The 19930-nt window shown below is 50.2% G+C and overlaps 1 protein-coding gene across 5 annotated transcripts in view; it reads left to right on the forward strand.

The window, feature by feature from the left end:
• SMAD3 (SMAD family member 3) overlaps positions 1–19930 on the forward strand; it is a 129468-nt gene that overhangs the window by 91973 nt on the left and 17565 nt on the right. For all 5 annotated transcript variants that reach the window (XM_001159972.7, XM_054667735.2, XM_054667736.2 and 2 more), the window contains exons 2-5: positions 7200–7393; positions 7558–7689; positions 9083–9157; positions 12847–12897. In XM_001159972.7, coding sequence (XP_001159972.2) covers positions 7200–7393; positions 7558–7689; positions 9083–9157; positions 12847–12897 — 452 coding nt within the window. The remainder of the gene's footprint in view (positions 1–7199; positions 7394–7557; positions 7690–9082; positions 9158–12846; positions 12898–19930) is intronic.

Consider the following 19930-nt stretch of genomic DNA (forward strand, 5'->3'; position numbering starts at 1 on the left):
GGAAGTGCAGATGTGAGTAGCACTTGGCATGAGGTGGGCCCCAGCCCCACCCTCTCTCCTTGGGGTACACTCTGGCAGGCTTCACCTTCACCATCGGCTTTGGGCTCTGCCATGGCCACATCCTTGGCTGTGGCTCTCACCACCATTTTGGGACACTTTACGGGTCCCGCTTGAAGCCAATGGGAGGAAACCTAATTTCCTGCCACAGGAAATTGTTCTGCTAGGGAAGAATATATTTAAGGATTAAAACCTTCTGTCAGAGGAACTTGAGGGAGTTGCTAGAGAAAGACCTTTGGGGGTCTCTCATCAGGAAGCCAGTGGGTGTGGGAGAGATCTCAGTCATAAATGGGGAGGAGGCCCAACGGCAGGTTCCTGAGACTGTACTCCTAATGCTGGCAGCTGGTCTTGGGCTGGGAGGAAGGGCTGGGCCAGGGAGAAGAGTGGGTCATAAATAGACCATTTTCTGCAACCAAGCATATTTATGGTAACATCAGCTCAGAATTAAGACTTACTTATTGGATTTACTTAATGGGCCCAGTGCCCTGTAAGGCTTGGGAGAGTGTGTTCTGGACACATCAGCTATATTAAATCCAGCAGCTGAAACTCCCAATTCACTCTTATTACTTTGGTAAGGATTGCTACATATTTTGAGTGGGGCAGAGGGAGAAAGAAAGAACAATGCCAGGGCTCTGGGCAGCCCAGACTCCGAACCAAGAGGTGTTGTTGCTGATGCGTAAGAAGTGAATGAGATGTCTTCCCTGTCGTGAGTTTGGGAATTGCATGGCAGAGAGAAGCAGGGGCATGGTCCAGATGACTTTTAGAAAATACTGCCAAGCCAGACTGGCGGTCATGTGCTCACAAGCTGGAGAGTGAGAGGTGCCTGTCTCCTTGCTATCAGAACCCAGCCTGGCAGCCAGGAGTGCTGGCCACTTGGCATGGCCCTGATACAGACTGCTGTGTGATCCTGCGACATGCACTTTGCCTCTCCAAGGTATGGGTGTACGGTGAGGTGGGACCATCATAAGATGTGCCTTATTATCTACACGGCATTGTGGTGAGAATGATCTGAGATAAGGAACACAGAAGCCTTGTGAACATTCAAAGCACCAGACAGACATGAGGACTCACTGTGACCCTCCTGACTGTGCACCCAGATGGCCGAAGCAGGGAAAGAGATGTGTTGTTGAGGACCTACCGTGTTCCTTACTTTGCCGGGCACTATCATAGTAAACAGGCAGTAATAGTTACATGACAATACTGACAATAGATTCCTGCCACTTTCTGGAATATCTTTCTGGGTAGTGCCTGTTCAAATCATATATCTCTTTTTTTTAAAAGATTGGATTGTTAATGTTAATAGTGTTCTTACTAATATTTCATTAAAAAAATTTTTTTAATCCCTCTGGGGGAAAAGAATTTTTTTTTTTTTTTTTTTTTTTTTGAGACAGATTCTCACTCTGTCACCCAGGCTGGAGTGCTGTGGTGCAATTACAGCTCACTGCAGCCTCAACCTGCTGGGTTCAAGCAATCCTCCCATCTCAGCCTCCCGAATTGCTGGGACTATAGGCATGGGTCACCACGCCCAGCTAATTTTTCTATTTTTTGTAGAGATGGGGTTTCACCATGTTGGCCAGGCTGGTCTCGAATTCCTGGGATCAAGTGATCTACCTGCCTTGGCTTCTCAAAATGCTGGGATTACAAGTGTGAGCCACCACGTCCAGTCAGTGTTTTAGATGAAAAATATAAAGACCAAGACACTAAGTGATTTTTTTCAACTTTGTACAGTTAGCAAGTACTGAACCATTATTTAAACTGAGGCTTATTAAGTCCATTGCCTTTTTTTGGAATGGTGGTATAATTTATAAATAATAAGCCTTGCATATTTAAAGTGTGCAGTATGACAAATGATGATATATGTGTATACCTATGAAACCACCATAGCAGTAAGAGAATATACATAACCTTTACCCCCAAAAAAGTTTCCAAGTGCACCTTGGTAATTGCTCCCTCCAATCCCTACTCCCTCCCTGTAACTCCCTCTGTCTCCAGGCAATGACTGATCCCTGCTTTCTGTCACTAGATTAAGATTAGTGTGCCTTTTACTTTAGTTTAAATTACCTTATAATTTTACATGAACAGAATCATGCCTGGCTTCTTTCACGCAGCATCATTAATTTAGATTCATTTATAGCGTTGCATGTATCAGTAGTTGATCCTTTTTTATTACTGAGTTGTATTTCTTTGTATGGATATGTTATGGCTCATTCATCTGTTAATACACGTGGAGTAGTTTTCAATTTGGGGCTATTACATTCATGCACAAGTCTTTGGACATAGGCTTTTATTTCTCTTGGGTAAATACTTTGAAGTGGAATGGTGGATCATATGGTAGGCTTACGGTTTTTTAGCTTTTTAAGAAACTTCCAAATGTTTGAGGGATGAATATCCCAATTACCCAGATTTGATCATTACACATTGTATGCTTGTATCAAAATATCGCAAGTACCCTATAAATATGTATAGCTACTGTGTATCCCCCAAAATAAAATATTTTAGAAAGGAACTTCCAAGCTGTTTTCCAAAATAGTTGTACCATTTTACATTTGCACCAGCAGTGGAAGGGAGTTCCAGTTGCTCCACATCCTTGCCAACACATGGCATGAACAGGCTTTTTAATTTTAGCCATTCTAATAAGTATGTATTCCTATCTTATTGTAGTTTTAATTTGTGCTTTTCTAATGACCAACGTTGTCAAGCATCTTTTCATATGGTTGTTGTCTTCATATCTTTCTGGGTAGTGTCTGTTCAAATCATGTATCTCTTTTTTAAAAGATTGAATTGTTGGCTGGGCGCAGTGGCTCACGCCTGTAATCCCAGCACTTTGGGAGGCCAAGGCAGGCGGATCACGAGGTCAGGAGTTAGAGACCATCCTGGTTAACACAGTGAAACCCCGTCTTTACTAAAAATACGAAAAATTAGCCGGGCGCGGTGCCGGGCGCCTGTAGTCCCAGTTACTCGGGAGGCTGAGGCAGGAGAATGGCGTGACCCCAGGAGGCGGAGCTTGCAGTAAGCCGAGGTTGTGCCACTGCACTCCAGCCTGGGCGACAGAGCGAGACTCCATCTCAAAAAAAAAAAAAAAAAAAAGATTGAATTGTTAATATTGAGTTTTCAGAGTTCTAGAAACAGGTCTATTATCAGATATACGCTTTGCAAATATTTTCTCTTAGTTAGTGCTTGCCTTTTTATTCCTTTAACAGTGTCTTTCAAAGACCAGAAGCTTAAATCTTGATGCGGTCTGATTTTTTTTTTTATTATTATTAAGTGCTTTTTGGTGTGGTATCTGAGAAATCATTGTCTATCCCAAAAAGTCACAAATATTTTCTCCTGTTTTCTTCTAGACGTTTTAGAGTTTAAGTTTCACTTCAGTTTGTTTTTGTATAGGGTTACAATGTGTAGTTTGAAGATTATCTTTTTTACATATCCAGTTTGTTACATCACCATTTGTTGAAGACTGTCCTTGCCCCACTAAATTGTCTTTGGACCTTTGTTGAAGCCAGTTGTCCATATATATGTAACTATTTCTGGACTCTGTTAGGTTCCATTGATCCGTTTGTCAGTCCTTGTGCCATTACCATACTGCCTTGATTATTGTAGCTCCCTTGCTTTTAAAAGTTTAATTAATATCCAAGTGATTCATGTATGATTAATATTACTATTAAGGCAAGAGGGCCACCCACTTCTATCACCTAGATGGAGCTTACCTCCACAGCCCCATTCTCCCCCGCTGCTGGCATGAGCTTTTCTCCAAGGCCTTCTCTTGCAGAGGAGGCTATGATGTCCAGCTGGCCCTTTTTTGGGAGTTTTGTCAAACACTGAAGAGCAAATATGGCCACTTCCCTAATCTGTGGGAACCCAGTGGCTTTGCAGGAGAAGAACAGCTGAATAATTTTCTATTCCCACTCACCACTTCCCACTCTCCCTTTTACTCCTGTTCAACCTCCAGCTCACCCTACTTATCCAGGGCTGGGTTTGGGGAGTATCTGCTGTGATAGAGAATAATAACGCTAATTTGTGGGTGTTTATGAAGCACTTTCAAATGGAAACCAAGCTTCATGAGGTCGGGGGGCAGAATACCCTATTTTATAGATGAGACAACTGAGTGTCCTAGGAAGCTCATGAGCTGCCCAGTGTCTCCCAGCTAGGAGAGTAGAACCCTCCTTGACCCCAGGTCTTATGGTTCCACATCCGCCAGTCCTCCTTTTACACCTCAGGGATGAGTCCCAGGCTGTCTTCTCGATCTGCCTGGTAATTACTGTTTTTCAGCTGTAGGGCTTCCTTGTTCTGAGGCCCCAAGGGAGGAAGGTAATTACATCCTTCAAGATGCCCTTAGTCAGCAGCTCTGGGTCAGTTCCTGTGACCAAGCCCAGCTATGACCTTTGTCTGTCCTTTCCCCTTCCCAGGCCAGTGGCTTGGAGAGTGTGATTGGATCCCTCTGTTTCTCTCTTTGGTTGGTGCTGTTGGTGGCATCTGGCCAGCCCCTCCTTCACAGAGTGCCCATGAATTCTCTGTATTCAGGCAAATGGGTGCCCTCGGTCATAAGAAGGCACAGAGGGAAAGCTTGCAAATGTCTCACTGCCAGCCCTGCCCAGCTATTAGAAAAATTATGGCACTGACTGGCAGGGTCCTAGGATGGGCCTCCTTGAAGAAAAAGCAGTCCTGCCTCTTAATAGGGTACCTGTGACTCATAAGCATCCATCTCCTCTGCTCCCCACTTCTATCCCTGCTACCAGCAATCTGTTGGTCACATGTAGCCAGAGTTCCACAGGGCCTGTCTCTTTCACACATATGCACAGCCCACTTACACATCTCAGAGGCTACATACTGCTTTTAGAAAACAGGAGAAGCCTTTATCATGGCCTTCAGGGCCCTGCAGAGTACCCCTGCCTGCCTCCCCAGCCTCATCTCAAGCCAGCTCTCTCTCACGATCCCCTCTCCAGTCCTTCTGGCCTTCATTCTGTTCTTCCAACCTCACCATGTTTTCCACTTTCCACAGGGCCTTTGTGTGTGCCCTTCCCTCTGCTTGTACTGCTCTTCTCCTGCACCCCTTTGCCTGGTTAGTTCTTACTTATCCTTTAGGCCTTCAGGTCAACCATCACCTCCTCTGAGATGCCCTGTCCAGTCCTTCAGCAAAGTGGGGTGCCATGGTCATACACTCTTGGGGTTCCCTGTTATTTTCCTTCAGGACACTTTCATTGTGTGTAATTGTAGGTTTCTGTGATGATGATGATGATGATTATTATTATTTGAAACGGAGTCTTGCTCTGTCGCCCAGGCTGGAGTGTAGTGGCACAATCTTGGCTCACTGCAACCTCCCCCTCCCAGGTTCAAGTGATTCTCCTGCCTCAGCCTCCTGAGTAGCTGGGATTACAGGTGCCCGCCACCATGCCTGGCTGATTTTTGTACTTTTAGTAGAGACAGGGTTTCACCATGTTGGCCAGGCTTTTGAACTCCTGGCCTCAAGCGATCCACCCGCCTCGGCCTCCCAAAGTGGTTTTGGTGATTATTTGATTAATGCCAGTCTTGCCCAGTGGAATGGAGGGTCCATGCAGACAGGGACCACGTTGCCGGCCTCTTCTCATGGTGAAGTCTCTTTCCTTACCACTGTATCCTTAGTGTAACACATAATAGGTGCTCATTAAATATGTGTTAAATAAGGGACTCCATTTTAGTGGCACCTCCTCACCTGTCTAATACCAGACACTATCTGAAGTTTTACGTCCCTCCAGAAGCCTTCTGCCTCCCAGCCTTGCCCGTAGCTGATGATGCTTTTGCCGCCCCAAGCTCCCCAGCCCTTTCCTGTAAGCCACCTAGACTCTCATCATCCAGATCACCTGGGGATTTCACAAAGGGAAGGATTCTGATTTAGTAGGTTGGGGTAGGCGCTGAGAATGCACATTTTTAACAAACTTCCCTGAACCTCTGCTGCTGGTCAGGGACCACACTTTGGCCTGGCTTGAGAGGTAAGGGCACCGGTTCATAGCTGCTTGGCCAAATCACCATAGAAGACATGGTTCACACAGGGTCATGGCACTGGCCAATTGTAGGTAGGCACAGTAGTGTGCCCCTGCAGTCCCAGCTACTTGGGAAGCTGAGCTGGGAGGATCACTTGAGCCTGGGAGGCGGAGGTTGCAGTGAGCCGAGATCATGCCACTGCACTCCAGCCTGAGTGACAGAGCAAGACCCTGTATCAAAAGTAAAAAAAAAAAAAAAAAAAAAAAATCCCTTTAATTTCCCTCTTTCACTCCCTGCTCACCACAAATAACTAAAAAAGAAAGGAGGGGCCGGGCACGGTGGTTCACGCCTGAAATCCCAGCACTTTGGGAGGCTGAGGCGGGCAGATCACGAGGTTAGGAGATCGAGACCATCCTGGCTCACACAGGGAAACCACGTCTCTACTAAAAATACAAAAACAAAATTAGCTGGGCATAGTGGCGGGTGCCTGTAGTCCCAGCTACTCAGGAGGCTGAGGCGGGAGAATGGCATGAAACCCGGGAGGCGGAGCTTGCAGTGAGCCGAGATGGCGCCACTACACTCCAGCCTGGGCAACAGAGCGAGACTCCGTCTCAGAAAAAAAAAAAAAAAGAAAGAAAGGAGGAAAGGCAAGTTTTCTTTTTTCCCCCTGACTTTCTAATGTGCAAGGGAAGACCTGAGTGAATGAGGGGAGACAGCCTTTGTACTTTGTCACTCTTCTTTGGATCACTGTAGTCCTCATATCTGTGCCTAAAGAACTCTCATTGTCTTCCCCAGCCCTGTCCCCTCTCCACACCTCTGGGCTGAGTAGGAAGCCGATGAGTGGCTCCTGGACCTTTTCCAAGCACAACTGAAGTGACTGAAGTGCGGGCCCTTCCCATGGAACGCCACTCCCTGAAGAGCAGTACAAAGTTGGGGAACCCACTGGGGACTGGTGGGTGAGGCCCGCTCTGCCAGCTGGGAGTCCTCACAGGGGGCCTTTGTTGTCTTCTCCTGAGATCCCTCCCAGCACTCTCAGCTAGCAGTGCTCTGATCTCCTGGACCTCTGGATCTGGGAGAAATGAGGGGAGGGAGAGCTTTCCAAGTGTCTGAAAGTAGGAGGCCGGACTCTGCAGAAAGCAAGCACAATCCACATTTCCCTCTCTTTCTGCCCCTCCCCGTCCTGGCAGGTCCCTGGATGGCCGGTTGCAGGTGTCCCATCGGAAGGGGCTCCCTCATGTCATCTACTGCCGCCTGTGGCGATGGCCAGACCTGCACAGCCACCACGAGCTGCGGGCCATGGAGCTGTGTGAGTTCGCCTTCAATATGAAGAAGGACGAGGTCTGCGTGAATCCCTACCACTACCAGAGAGTAGAGACACCAGGTATGCTGCCTGGCCTGCCTGTGGGGACAGCAGGTGCCAGGGGTCATCACCTCTCCCCCGCTCCCCATCCCCCCGAGGGTCTGCGGTGCACTTGGGGGTGCGGGGACTTTGGTGCTGGTCTGGCATCGACACTGAGCCACCTCTGCTCTGTCTCCCCCGGACAGTTCTACCTCCTGTGTTGGTGCCACGCCACACAGAGATCCCGGCCGAGTTCCCCCCACTGGACGACTACAGCCATTCCATCCCCGAAAACACTAACTTCCCCGCAGGCATCGAGCCCCAGAGCAATATTCCAGGTAGGCACGTGGGCGGCACAGGCTGGCCTGGGAGGCAAGGGCAGTGGTCAGCCCCGACATCAGTCCTGTGGCCCCAATCTCTGCCCCCTGGCCATCCCCTGCTCACCCCCTCTTTGCGCACAGCTCTGGCCTGAGGGCCCCTGACTCAGAACCGCATCCCTGTTGGGAGAGGACCCATGACCTCAGCTCCCCCCTTACTAGTGATGCTTTTCTTGGCATAGAGGAGCAGCGTGACCCTTCCGCCCGGCCTTGGTGCAGTCATTTATTTTGGAAGCGGAAATAGCAACACTGTTTCTCTCACCGCCCTTGAGGCCCGGACTGGTGTTCAGTCCCAATAGACTGGGGGTCTGCAGAGGCCGGGAGTGAGCTGAGGGCCAGGCAGCAAGTGCGGAGAGCTGGCTCTGTAAATTCGCCTGGGCATCAGGCCTCGGTGAGGGGCTCCAACCTGGGTGGGAATTGAAGTGACTTTGAGTTTTCACTCTGCGGGGAGAAATGGGCTTTGCTGTCAAAGACTGCAAATGTTTTTAGAAGCCCCTCATTTACATGCAAATAATGTGTGAATCACCAGCACTTTCAGACTCCAGGAAAGCTGTGCTTGGCAGCACTTGGGCTAGTCACTTTTGCTTGCTGGGGCAGTAATCCTGCTGCGTTCCTCTTAGAGCATTCTAATTTGGACGTGACGTTCATCCTGGGTTAGTTTACTGGGCTGAGGTTGGCTACAGGCCTGTGTGCTTGGGTCAGAGTGTTAAGGAGAGACCCACTGTCCAACCTTCTCAGATCCTTTGCGGGTAGCCCTGGCGTCCCGGGGGTAAGTCAACTACTCCCTGTTCAAAGAGCAAATCTTGGAGGGCTTCAGTCAGGGTCTGGGGGAGATTTCAGAGAAATAGATCATGCTGTCTTTGCCGTCATTGAACTTGCAACCTAACTGCTGAGTGAGGACACGTCCCCTAGAGACAACAAATAATAACACCTGGTCTGCACAGGAGAAGATAGTAGGGACCAAAGGGTGGGTCTGAGCCTGCAGATCTTCAGAGGACAGAAAGGGGTGAGGCGGAGGCAAGTCTGGACGCCTCCCTGGAGGGGGTGGGGCTTAACCCTCACCTTGAAGGACCAGGATAAGTTAGCCTGGCAGAGGCTCTAGGAGTACACATTTCAGACTTGGGAGTTGATCCGGTCCTGCGTGAGCAAAGGCAGTTATGATCCAAGTGGGAGTCAGAGGTGGACAGGGGCGAGGACAACAGAACCAAGAGCTGGAACCTCTACTCCGAGACCTGGAGCTCCTACAGCCACGGATGCTAGCATCATGGTGTGCATGTGTGATGTCTTTGCAAAAGGTGTCTCAGAGCCAAGCTGTGAAGGCCTTTTAACAGGCCACCTTCCTTCTGATCCCCAGAGACCCCACCCCCTGGCTACCTGAGTGAAGATGGAGAAACCAGTGACCACCAGATGAACCACAGCATGGACGCAGGTCAGTCATGCAGGGTCATGCTCCTATTCTTAACTGATTAGCAGCTGGTGGGTTCATCCCTTCCATCCCTTCCTCTTCGCCCTCTCCCTCCCTCCCTTCTATCTCTCTCTCCAGTATTTGTAGAGCAACCGCGATGTGCAAGGGGCAGGGCATAGAAGAGGGTCTGAGCTGCTCACAGATGATGGGGGAGATTGACAGGACAGCCAGTAGTCACTGGGCCATCTCGTGTGTGCCCTGATGGAAGATGCCGCATGGCACCAGGCACACAGCAGGGCCACTTCACCCGGTCTGGGGAGGAGCAGCACCTTGCAGTCCAGGTTTTTCCCCAGGTTGAGTCTTGGTGATGTGTAAGTGTTAGCCAAGCTGTTAGAGTGGGCAAGGGGTGTGCCAGGCAGAGTCATGGGGGTTGGGCAGGACAGCCTGGTGCATTCTGGGGACAGTAAGAGCTCAGTGTGTCTGGAGTCCAGAGAGTGTCTAGCCCAGGGAGCTCAGCGTGGCTGGAGGATACACTCTCTCCAGTGGGGAGAAGATGGGAGGGCCTGCCACACAGGGGTCCGAGTGTGGTGGACCTTCAAGCTAGCCAGACCACTTGGCATTTAGTCAGGGCTGATGGGAACCGCTGCAGGCTGTAAGCAGGGCCTGTGCCTTAGTGAGATGTCACCAGCAGCAGGGTGGAGAGTGGCCTTGATCACCTCAAGCAGTCACATGGGAGGCAAGGAGAGGCTGAATGGAACTAATGCCTCTTATGATGACCAGTGGAGACCCCTGAAGCCAGTATTTTTGCGTGACAACCACATGTGATGTGTGTGCTCCTGCCGTGAGGGGCAGGGTTTAGTTCTCTCCTGCTACATCTCCAGATGTTTCCCATATCATTTGTTATAGGACCAAATTGGCTCCAGACCAGCAGCTTCTTGAATTGAACCCCAGCTGCCACATAGAATGTGTACTGAGTTGTGTGTGGTTGGGAGAGGGGGAGAAGGGGAGAGAGAGCCACGCAGATGTTCCATTCCGATGGTGGTGGGCATGCCTCGTACACACAGAGCCGCTAGACACAGCGGAGCCACCTGCCCTCGCACACAGCCCAGAAGAGATTGTGCAATTCCTTCCCCCACCTTTCCCAGACAGAGTCTCCCTCTGTTGCCCAGGCTGGCATGTAGTAGCGCGATCTCAGCTTACTGCAACCTCTGCCTCCTGGGTTCAAGCTATTATCCTGCCTCAGCCTCCCAAGTAGCTGGGATTACAGGCAATGCAGCACCACGCCCGGCTCATTTGTGTATTTTTAGTAGAGACAGGGTTTCGCCATGTTGGCTAGGCTGGTCTCAAACTCTTGACCTCAGGTGATCTGCCCGCTTCGACCTCCCAAAGTGCTGGGATTACACCGCACCTGGCTGAGGTTGTGCAATTCCTGAGAGACCGAAAGAGACTCGCATGTACATTGTAGTTGCTGAAATCCAGCCTGGACATCGTGGCACTTTTGGGTTGAGCACACCCGGTGAAACACACCCACCCGGCAGAGTGACTAGTAGCGCGAACCGGCTGGAATGCATCGAAGACCTTCCTGTATCCGATGCCAAGTGACCGCTGCAAGCTTGCAGCTATTCAGTGCAGGCGTGGGAAGCAGGCCAGCGGAGCAGCATGTCTCCAGCTGCTGTGTTTCTTCCCACTCTGCGCTCCCTCTTCCCTTTCTGCTGCTCTCCATATTTGCACAATGATTATTGTTACAAACAAACATGGACCAGAGGGGCTGGAGATTGGAAAGAGCAGCCCAGATTTCACCCTGTCAGCTCTTGTTTCTTCTCCCTCCTCTTCCTCCTTGTGCCTCCCTTTACTCTGTCCCCTCTCCCTTCTTCCTTTCTTCTCATTAAGTGTGCCTGCAGGGTCCTGTTGTGAACATGAGTGATTTATCTACAGTAGAGACAGACCAGACTTGTGGACCCCAGCCAGTGTGTGGGTGGGGGCTCTCCTGTTTTAGTCTCTGTTCTTCAGAGTTGCCTGCTTGGATAGTCCAGTTGCTCACGGGCTTGACTTCCCTGCCCCCCAGGGTGTGGTAGTGTCTCGGGCCAGAGGGTCACGTTGTTCCCCATGTCCCTTCACCTACACATGCGCCCTTTTAGACTTGCGAGAAGGCCCCTTGGACTTCCTAGGTCTTTGTGGTTCAGGCCACCACAAAACAGGGGACAAGCATTTATCGAGTGCCTACCATGTAGCGGTCATGGTGTAAGCATTTTTATATGCACGGTCTTACTTAATTTTTACATGTCACACAGTAGATGATATTATCCTCATTTTATACCTGAGGAAAAAATTAAGGCTCATAGACGTTAAACGGCTTAGCCAAACTCACGTAGCTGATTCGTGGGGTTGTCTAGACCCTGTGACTGATTCTGTAACTTAGTTCTCTCAGTGAATATTCCACATCCCCCTTTGCATTTGGGTTTACAGGGGAGAAGGAGAAATCCGTGGTTCTTCCCTTGCCCTCAAGGAGGTTACAGCTGAGTTGGGGCAAAAGAAGAGATTCCCACTAACAGCGCAAGGCAGCATTCACTTGAGGCCAGATGCTGGACCCAGTCTCAGGACTGATAGATTTCATGGGGTGGAATTAGACCCCATAGGGTGGTTAATAAATAGTCTCCTTTTTTATTTTTATTTTTTGAAACAGTCTCACTGCTGCCCAGGCTGGTGTGCAGTAGTGCAAACACAGCTCGCTGCAGCCTCCATCTCCTAGGCTCAAGTAATTGTCCAGCCTCAGCCTTCACCACTTATGGCTAATTTTTTTTTTTTTTTGTAGAGACAGGGTCTCCCTATATCGCCCAGGCTGGTCTCAAACTCCTGGGCTCAAGTGATCCCCCAGTCTCAGCCTCTCAAAGTGCTGGGATTATAGATGTGAGCCATTGCGCCCGGCCTCCGCAGCCTTCTTGATAGAGGAACAGAGGAGCGGGGACGAGCAGGATGCTGCTCTGGAAAAGTGTCCACTGTTTATTTTTGAAGGCTGATACCATGTGAGTTCTTTTTTTCTGGAGGTGAGAGGTGTAGAGAACATAATAGAGTAAGAATTGGGTAGATTGAGACTTTTTCCCACGTGCATCATCATCTTTTGCATAAAGTGTTTGGTTGCTGAGTTGCAGGGTTTCTGAGGCAGGTTTGTGAGTTTCCTGAAATTGATCTTTCCAGCACCTGAGCTGCTGCAGCCTCTGACCAAGGTCGGTGGCTGGTGATGCTGGGGAGGCCTCAAGCCCTGCCTGTGTGGGAGGGCTGGCCTCCTGCTTCCTGGGTCTTTGCAGCTTGGGAGAAGGGCTTCCCTGCTCCTCTCATTTTCCTGAGGGCATAGTTAATAGGGCAGGTGGTGTAAGCTAAAGAAAAAATGTGTCACTTATTCTAGTTGAGAACTTAGCAGCCCTGAGCTGGGAGTCTTGGTTAGGATCATAAAACTATCTGAGACCTCTGAGATCATAATCATAAGAGACCTCTGAGATCATCCACTCAATGCATTCGTTCCAGACAAGAAATTGGGGCCCAGGGAGGGAAAGTAGAGGCAAGGGTATGGGGTAGGCCTTCTCCTGGGACCCCTCAGTCCAGGGTTTTCTTTCTGCTGTATTGGGCTACCCCACCTTGATATGTAAGTGTTTAGTAACTTGGCTCTCCAGGCCAAGAATCTTTTGTGAAGTCTCACAACTTGTCTCACCTCGCAGGTTCTCCAAACCTATCCCCGAATCCGATGTCCCCAGCACATAATAACTTGGGTGAGTATCTCCTCGTGCACACAACTGGAACCCCCTCTAGCTGCAGCCCTGGCGAGTCGCCAGTGTGGGGAGGGGGCCCTGAAGGTAAGGCTCTCCCCCGACCCCTACCATCAGCCCAGCTCAGCCCATCAGGTTTCTGGTTACGGTGATGTTGAGGTCACCACGGAATGGGGAAACTTGAGAACAGTGGTGGCAGGAAAGACAACCATATGCCGGGTTTGTATTTCCCCTGGGGGGCGGGTAGATGTGAGTGAATGAAAATTCCCCCAAACTTTATGCCCAGGAGAACGAGGGTCTGTGGTCAGCTAAGCATACGTGTGCAGTTTGGTGCAAAGCCACGGACAGCCATGCAGACTCCAGCCCCCTGACATTTATAGACCTGTTTCAGATATACTTATTTGAGTGTTTCATCTTATAATTGTGTAATTTTTCTTAAAACAGCAACATATAAGGAATTTGAAAATAAAGTCAAAGTGCCCATAATCCCACCACCCTAACATAACTGTCTATGTGTGATTACAGTCCTGATGTTTGTGCATCAGGCATATATATCTCTGTGCCTTGCCACTGAGATCATAGTGCATATCTGGTGTTTTCATTCTCTTTTCTCCTTATGTTATTTTGTAAACACGTTTCCGTATTTAGGTGTCTTGTTTATCGTTGTGTGTTGTCTCATGATGTTTTGGAGTGGAGGGTCCATTGTTTCCGCAACATCCCTCCATGGTTAGACTGCTGGGTCAGTTTTTCCAAGACTCACTTTTCTAACCCAGTAGGGTCCTTCAGTTCTCCAGCTTGGGATAGGCTTTGGCATGGAACCTGCCAAAGGGCTTCAAACAAATGAAATATCCATTTAGTTTTTATTGAGGGGAGATTTTTATATTCTGGTCTGGTAGTTTTAGAAAATGTAAGTTGGATTTTGTTTGGGACTTTATTGCTGAGGCTTAATTTGTGGCTCAGGAAAAGAAATAGTTAATATTTCTTGGCGAATCAAAGTGGATTGGACTGGTTTTTGTGCCCATTTGCTTCCAGACCTTGACTGACAGCGTCAGATGAAGAAACTCATCATTTGGAATATTAGGAGATGCTTGAAACCCTTTAGAACAGGCTGACCTGGGCAGTGTGGGATGTGACTTTGGGAGATCTGTTTTAACATTTTTGTAAAATAATATCACCATGAGTGCTGGGCTTTGCAGAGGGAAGGTCAGACTCCTGATATGAAAGGACTGAGTTATTAAAAACAAACTGAAGGCTAGAAGCGAAGTTAACACTTGAGAAATTAAAGGCCATGATGGTGAACTTGACTCCGGGCTTTCAGCTTTTGAGATTGGCTGCTTTAGATTTATTTTCTATGGCATTTAAAAACCCTCCTGGGGCCAAGGTAGCACTTTTAGTCAACAGCCTTCCAAGCAGACACTTGCCTTTGAAACCATAGCAGTCCCAGGGCAGGTTGGAGGTGGCTGATGCCGAACACGGTGCTCCAGACTGAAAGGTGGTCATTTGCTGTGAACTGCCCTCTAGATTGTGTAGACTAGGATGAGGATGATGGGATGTTTCTTGAGCTCTGACCCAAGGCAGCGTCCTCTGTTGACATAATTCTCCCTCCCTACTGCCCCTTCCTCGGGCAGCTTGCCTGAATGTTGAGAATTCTTAGGTTATTTCTTCCAAAGGGAGGACCCTCCCCAAGCCTGGCCAGCAGAGAATGAGTGCCACTTTGCACTGGCCTAGTTGCACCTCTGCTGGGAAGATGTGAATCGGGGGCGAGTCGCCCAGTGAGTCAGGGTTAGGCTTCTGGGTAAGACACCGTGCTGACAGGCCTGGCTTCCCCTCTGCTTCGTGAGCCCCTGTGCTCCCCTTCACCCATTCAAACCATTGACTTCATCCCTACCCAGAAGGTCACCTGGACTCCCAGTGTCATAGCTGGAAGGGGGTGAGATGGTGATGATGATGGGAAACATCTCTTGAGAGTTTGCTGTTTACTGTTATTCGGAGTGCTTCCTGCATGTTAACCCGATCTTTATAACTTTATAAGGCAGAAGCATTGTGATTTTTCATTTTACAGATTAGGAAACCGGGGAACACATTGGTGAACTCATGTGTCCCAGATTCACAGCTAGTGAATGGAGAAGGTGGCTTTGAACTCAGGCCCTCTCACTCCAGAGCGTGCGCTCCCATTGTGGCATGACACTGCCTTGCTGGGCCGTTTAGACCAGCTGTCCCTACCTTCCTCACTTGGAGGAACAAGGCTCAGACAAGGCATTTGCTGACTTTTACGTTGGAGATGTAAAAGTCTGTGGCTGTGGCTCCCGGGGGGAAGCCCTGCCTGCTTGTATGCCTCTTCCTCACTCCCTCATTCCCAGATACTTCTTGTCTGCATGCCATTCAGGTGGGGGATTGGAAGAGGGACCACAGACATAGCCATCAAGGGGCTACGGCCTTGTTGGGATCAATAAGGCAGGACCAAAAATGATTCTAAAACAAGAAGGAGGTGCAGATGAAGTACTCTGAGGGTTCGAGGGATGGAGCGATGGGATTCCAGGCTGGCCGGGCGTCTCCTCTGTATTCATGCGCTCAGTCAACATTGGCTGAGTTCCCGCTATGTACTGATGCTGGGGGCCAGAGCTGGGAGAGCACTAGGCATTTGCAACCTGGGGGCGGGGAGGGGGGCAGCTGGAGGTGTCCATGTCCACCTGTAATGCATTGTGCCAGGTGCCCAGGGAGAAAGCCCAGAAGAGGGAGGAATAGTATATGCCAAGGAGGAAAGTGTGGATGGAGTGGGGAGACATGGGAGAGGTTGTGCCATGTGTGAGCGGGCCCTTGAAGGACAGATGGGACCCTGTGAGGCAGAGAAGGATGGAAGGACATTGCAGGTCCAAGGGCAGGATGTGGTCTGAGGACAGCTGGCATGGTGGTTGGTTGTTGTCTCAAGAGGGACAAGGTGGGAAAAGGAGGCTGAAATGGCAGGTGGGGCACTGGGAAAAGACCCCTGAGTGTCTGCTTAGCGCCCTCTTGCCTATAGAATAAAGTTGTTTGTGGGTTTTGAGTGGGGAGGTTTTCTGATGACAGCTTCATAAAGATTAATCTGGCCACTGTGTGGAATCTAAATTCTAGGGGAAATTACTGGAGGCAAAACAAAACAAAACAAAACAAAACCCCACTTAGACAGCTCTTCCTCTGGAGGAGGCTGAGATAAATGCTTTCGAGAAATGGCAGCAGAGCTGGGAGAATGCATTTGAGAGGGAATCATGGGCCTGAATGAGCAGGGTTTGTTGACCAGCGTTAAGTGGGATGATGGTGATGCCCCCATCGAGGCTGGACACCCAGGAAGTGGAATGGGTTGGGGGTGAAAGATGGTGGTGGGTTGCCTGTGCTTAACTATGTCCAGGAAGCAGTTGGAAAGTCAGGAAAGCGGCTGGCGCTGGAGGCGCAGATTTGGAAACCATGAACACATGTGGCAGCCTTTCCCATAGCAGGGCCTGAGAGAAGGGGTTTGGTGGTTGAATGAGTGTGGAAAGCCTGTATTGTGGCCCCTCCTCCAGCCCCCACTCAGGAGGGACTCACATGGCCATGCTCTGAGGAGCCTGCAGAAGGAGGCCTGTCTGACCCAGCGTTCCTCCCATGCACTGATCACTGTTCCTGTACTTCTGTCTTACCGCCCCACTGCCCATCCGTAGATCTGACTCTGAAACACCGATGAAGTTTGGCTGAAGTCATGCCAGTGGATGGATTTAGTGGAGAGGCCGACCCAGCTCAAGATGGAAAGACAGCCAGAGATGCGCTCGGGCGGTGGGGGTTCCTTGGGGAAGGCTGAGGTCAGGGGGATGATGGGGTCACAGCAGCTCAGAGGGGAGGCAAGCCCTGAAGGACAGTGGCTACAAGCGGGCCCTGCAGAGAAGCAAAATGAGATTTAAGAAGAGGCCTTGGATTTGGCATCAGGGGTTCAAGGGGGAGCTTTTAGGGAGCAGTGTGTAGGAGGGGAGGGGCTGCAGTCAGTCAGCAGTGCACTGAAGGGCAAGTAACAGGTGGGGAGGTGGAGGCACCCAGCAGCGCAGCCTTTGTGCTGACTCACAGTCAGTGCGTCCCAAACCCTAGGATGGAGGCAAGCACACAGGGAGCTCTTCCTAGGAAAAAATGGGGACATCTCAGGACATCTGATTATTTCCTTTGAAGAGATTATTATGAAATTACTGTACAAAAAGAAATAAAGCAGAGGACATCTGGTTTCTCCTTTCATTTCCTCCCCACTCCAGGTGTTAGCCCCAGGGCTCAGGTCTGGGGAAGGTTGAGCCTCCTTGCCCCAGCAAAGCCACTTCTGGTAAGGGGCAGGGACTCCTGGTTGAGACCTGGCTCAGCATCCTGCCCCAGGCAGGCTCTCGGAGACCCTGGGACCTGGGACCGTTGTTTGCAGGGCAGGAGATATGAGCAGGTGATGTTCCTGTTATTACACAGCGTGCTGGGTGAGTCACCGGGAATTTCCTAGGCATTTAAGGCGGAAGGATTGGGGTAAATGGAGGGGAAGGAGGAGGCAGGTGGAGAGAGGAAAAAGGTAGTGAGCTGGCTTCTGCCCGGTGAGTAAGTTGTTCCCTGCTTTAAAGTGAGACAATTAGGGCGGAGCCATGACTGAGGAAAATAATGTACCAGGGAGAGCCCTGGGGGAGCAGTTGAGCTGGAGTTAAAGGAGGCGATGGCTTCCAGAGTGCCAGTGGCAGGAGTGAGAGGCGGGGATGGGGCAGCTTGGAGTGAGAGGGATAGGGCAGCTTGGAGGTGGCTGATGCCGGATGCAATGCTTCAGACTGAAAAGTGGTCGTTTGCTGTGAATTGCCCTCTAGATTGTGTAGACTAGGATGATGGGCTGTTTCTTGAGCTTGGACCCAAGGCAGCATCTCCTGTTGACATAGTTCTCCCTCCCTACTGACGCTTCCTCAGGCAGCTTGCCTGAGAGTTGAGAATTCTTAGGTTATTTCTTCCAAAGGGAGGACCCTCCCCGAGGGTGCCACTTTGCACTGGCCTAGTTGCACCTCTGCTGGGAAGGTGTGAATCGGGGGCAAGTTGCCCCGTGAGTCAGGGTTAGGATTCTGGGTGAGACTCCACGCTGACAGGCCCGGCTTCCCCTCTGCTTCATGAGCCCCTGCGCCCGTGTGTGAGCACAGGTGTGGTGGCAGGGCGGCCCGAAGACCACCGGCCCTGAGTGTGGACAGCGGCCCAGGGCAGAGGCCCAACCCACTTCCAGGCATCTTCATGCTGCTGCCCAAGGCTCTTTTACAATGCAGCCTCTGGCTCCAGTCTTCCCCACACTTGTGAAATCACAGGCAGGGTCTTCCCCACACTTGTGAAATCACAGGCAGGCGACATAATGACAGGAAGTCAGCTGTCGGCTCTGTCTTCATACTCCTGAGGGCCCGGTTTTTAGACTTTGCCACTGTTCCTGGTTGCAGTATGCTGGTCATAAGCTAAAAGGGCATGGGGGTCTCTGTGCAGCTTGGTTTGGTATTTTAGTCCGCAGATACATAGGTTGGAATTAGTACCCTGGGTGCTGGGACACAGCTGGCGTGGGCTCACAGAGACCTCATCCTCTAGCATAGGAGACTCAGGTACACAGTTTCTGGGACACAAGGTTAATTCTGCATTGAGGCAGTGAGGGAGTGTTTCACAGCCGTGTGAGCTGGGCCTTAAAGATCGAGTCCCTGCAGAGGAGGGGGATGGGCAGTCCAGGCAGAGGACCCAGGCAGGACTGAGAAGTGGTGGATGAGGAACATGGGAACCGGAGTGTGGAATCTCCTAGATTGAGGAAGAGCTGCCTTCCGCAGGTGAGGTGGGCCCAGCGGAAACCAGCCCATTTCTGTTTTGACCTTTCATCTTGCAGCAGCGGTGCTCCTGGCCTTTGCCCGTTCCTTGCTTTCGATTTATAGGAGAAAGTTAATTTCCCCCCTTGCCTCCCCACCTCTTCCTTTACGGGATTTGAATCTCTTGCACATGTTTTTAATAGGCATCCCTTAATCCAAGTGTTGCCTTCTGGGTTTTATTCTGTTTTCTTTTTCTTAAACATAATGGAACGTCTGTGCCAGCTTGGAACAGGACTGAAAACTGAGGCCAGCCAATGCGTTAGGCTGGCAGGGGGCCAGCCATGGATTAAGTGCCCTATGGCACTTGAGAAGTCTGGCCGACACCACACTGGTGGGGGCGGGGGATCCACAAAGGCTGGAGCTGGAGGTTCCTGCGTCTCCAACACCTCTGCACTGGGAGGAGAGATTAGCACAGACTCAGAAATCTGGCCGGGAGCAGGGCTGTTTGAAGGGAAGGCCGTGGGCACGTGCCATCGTCTACCACCCCAGCTGTGCAAAATGCTCAGCCTAGAGGTGAAACTGCTCTTCAATGGGGTGTGTCACCGTACCCCCCGTAGTCATTCTCCTAGAGGAGCCTTCTATAGAACTGCTTCTGCATTTGTTGGTAAATCCTTGAAACCAGATCTTAATTTGCTTGCTTGCTTGATCAGTTGATCGATTGGTCAGGGGAGGGGTTGCCACCTCCCCCTGAGAGATTTCTTTTAAGATTTAATGCCAGGACAAACTTTGTTTTCCCTGAGGAACTAGTAAGCATTGCCCATCCACCAACCAGAGCCATAGACCATATCATGTTCCCTTTTTGTCTTGTCTACTAGGAAGCTCAGAGCCAAACTGGATGCTTTTGCAGTAACTATAACCTCATGGTTATCCCATTTATAGCCGCCTTCTTTCCAGAGTCCTTTTTGTTTCTCTGGTACTAACCAGGGTAAGGATAAGTACTTTGGGAAAGAAATGAGGGCATATTTAGTGTTTTGGGGTTTTTTTTTTTTTTTTTGGTGTGTGGCAGAGTCTTGCTCTATCCCCCAGGCTGGAGTGCAGTGGCGTGATCTTGGCTCACTGCAACCTCTGCCTCCTGGGTTCAAGTGATTCTCCTGCCTCAGCCTCCAGAGTAGCTGGGATTACAGGCACCCATCAACACACCCAGCTAATTTTTGTATTTTTAGTAGAGACGGGGTTTCGCCAGGTTGGCCAGG

This window comes from Pan troglodytes, chromosome 16 (genome assembly GCF_028858775.2).
Source record: "Pan troglodytes isolate AG18354 chromosome 16, NHGRI_mPanTro3-v2.0_pri, whole genome shotgun sequence".
NCBI lineage: Eukaryota > Metazoa > Chordata > Mammalia > Primates > Hominidae > Pan > Pan troglodytes.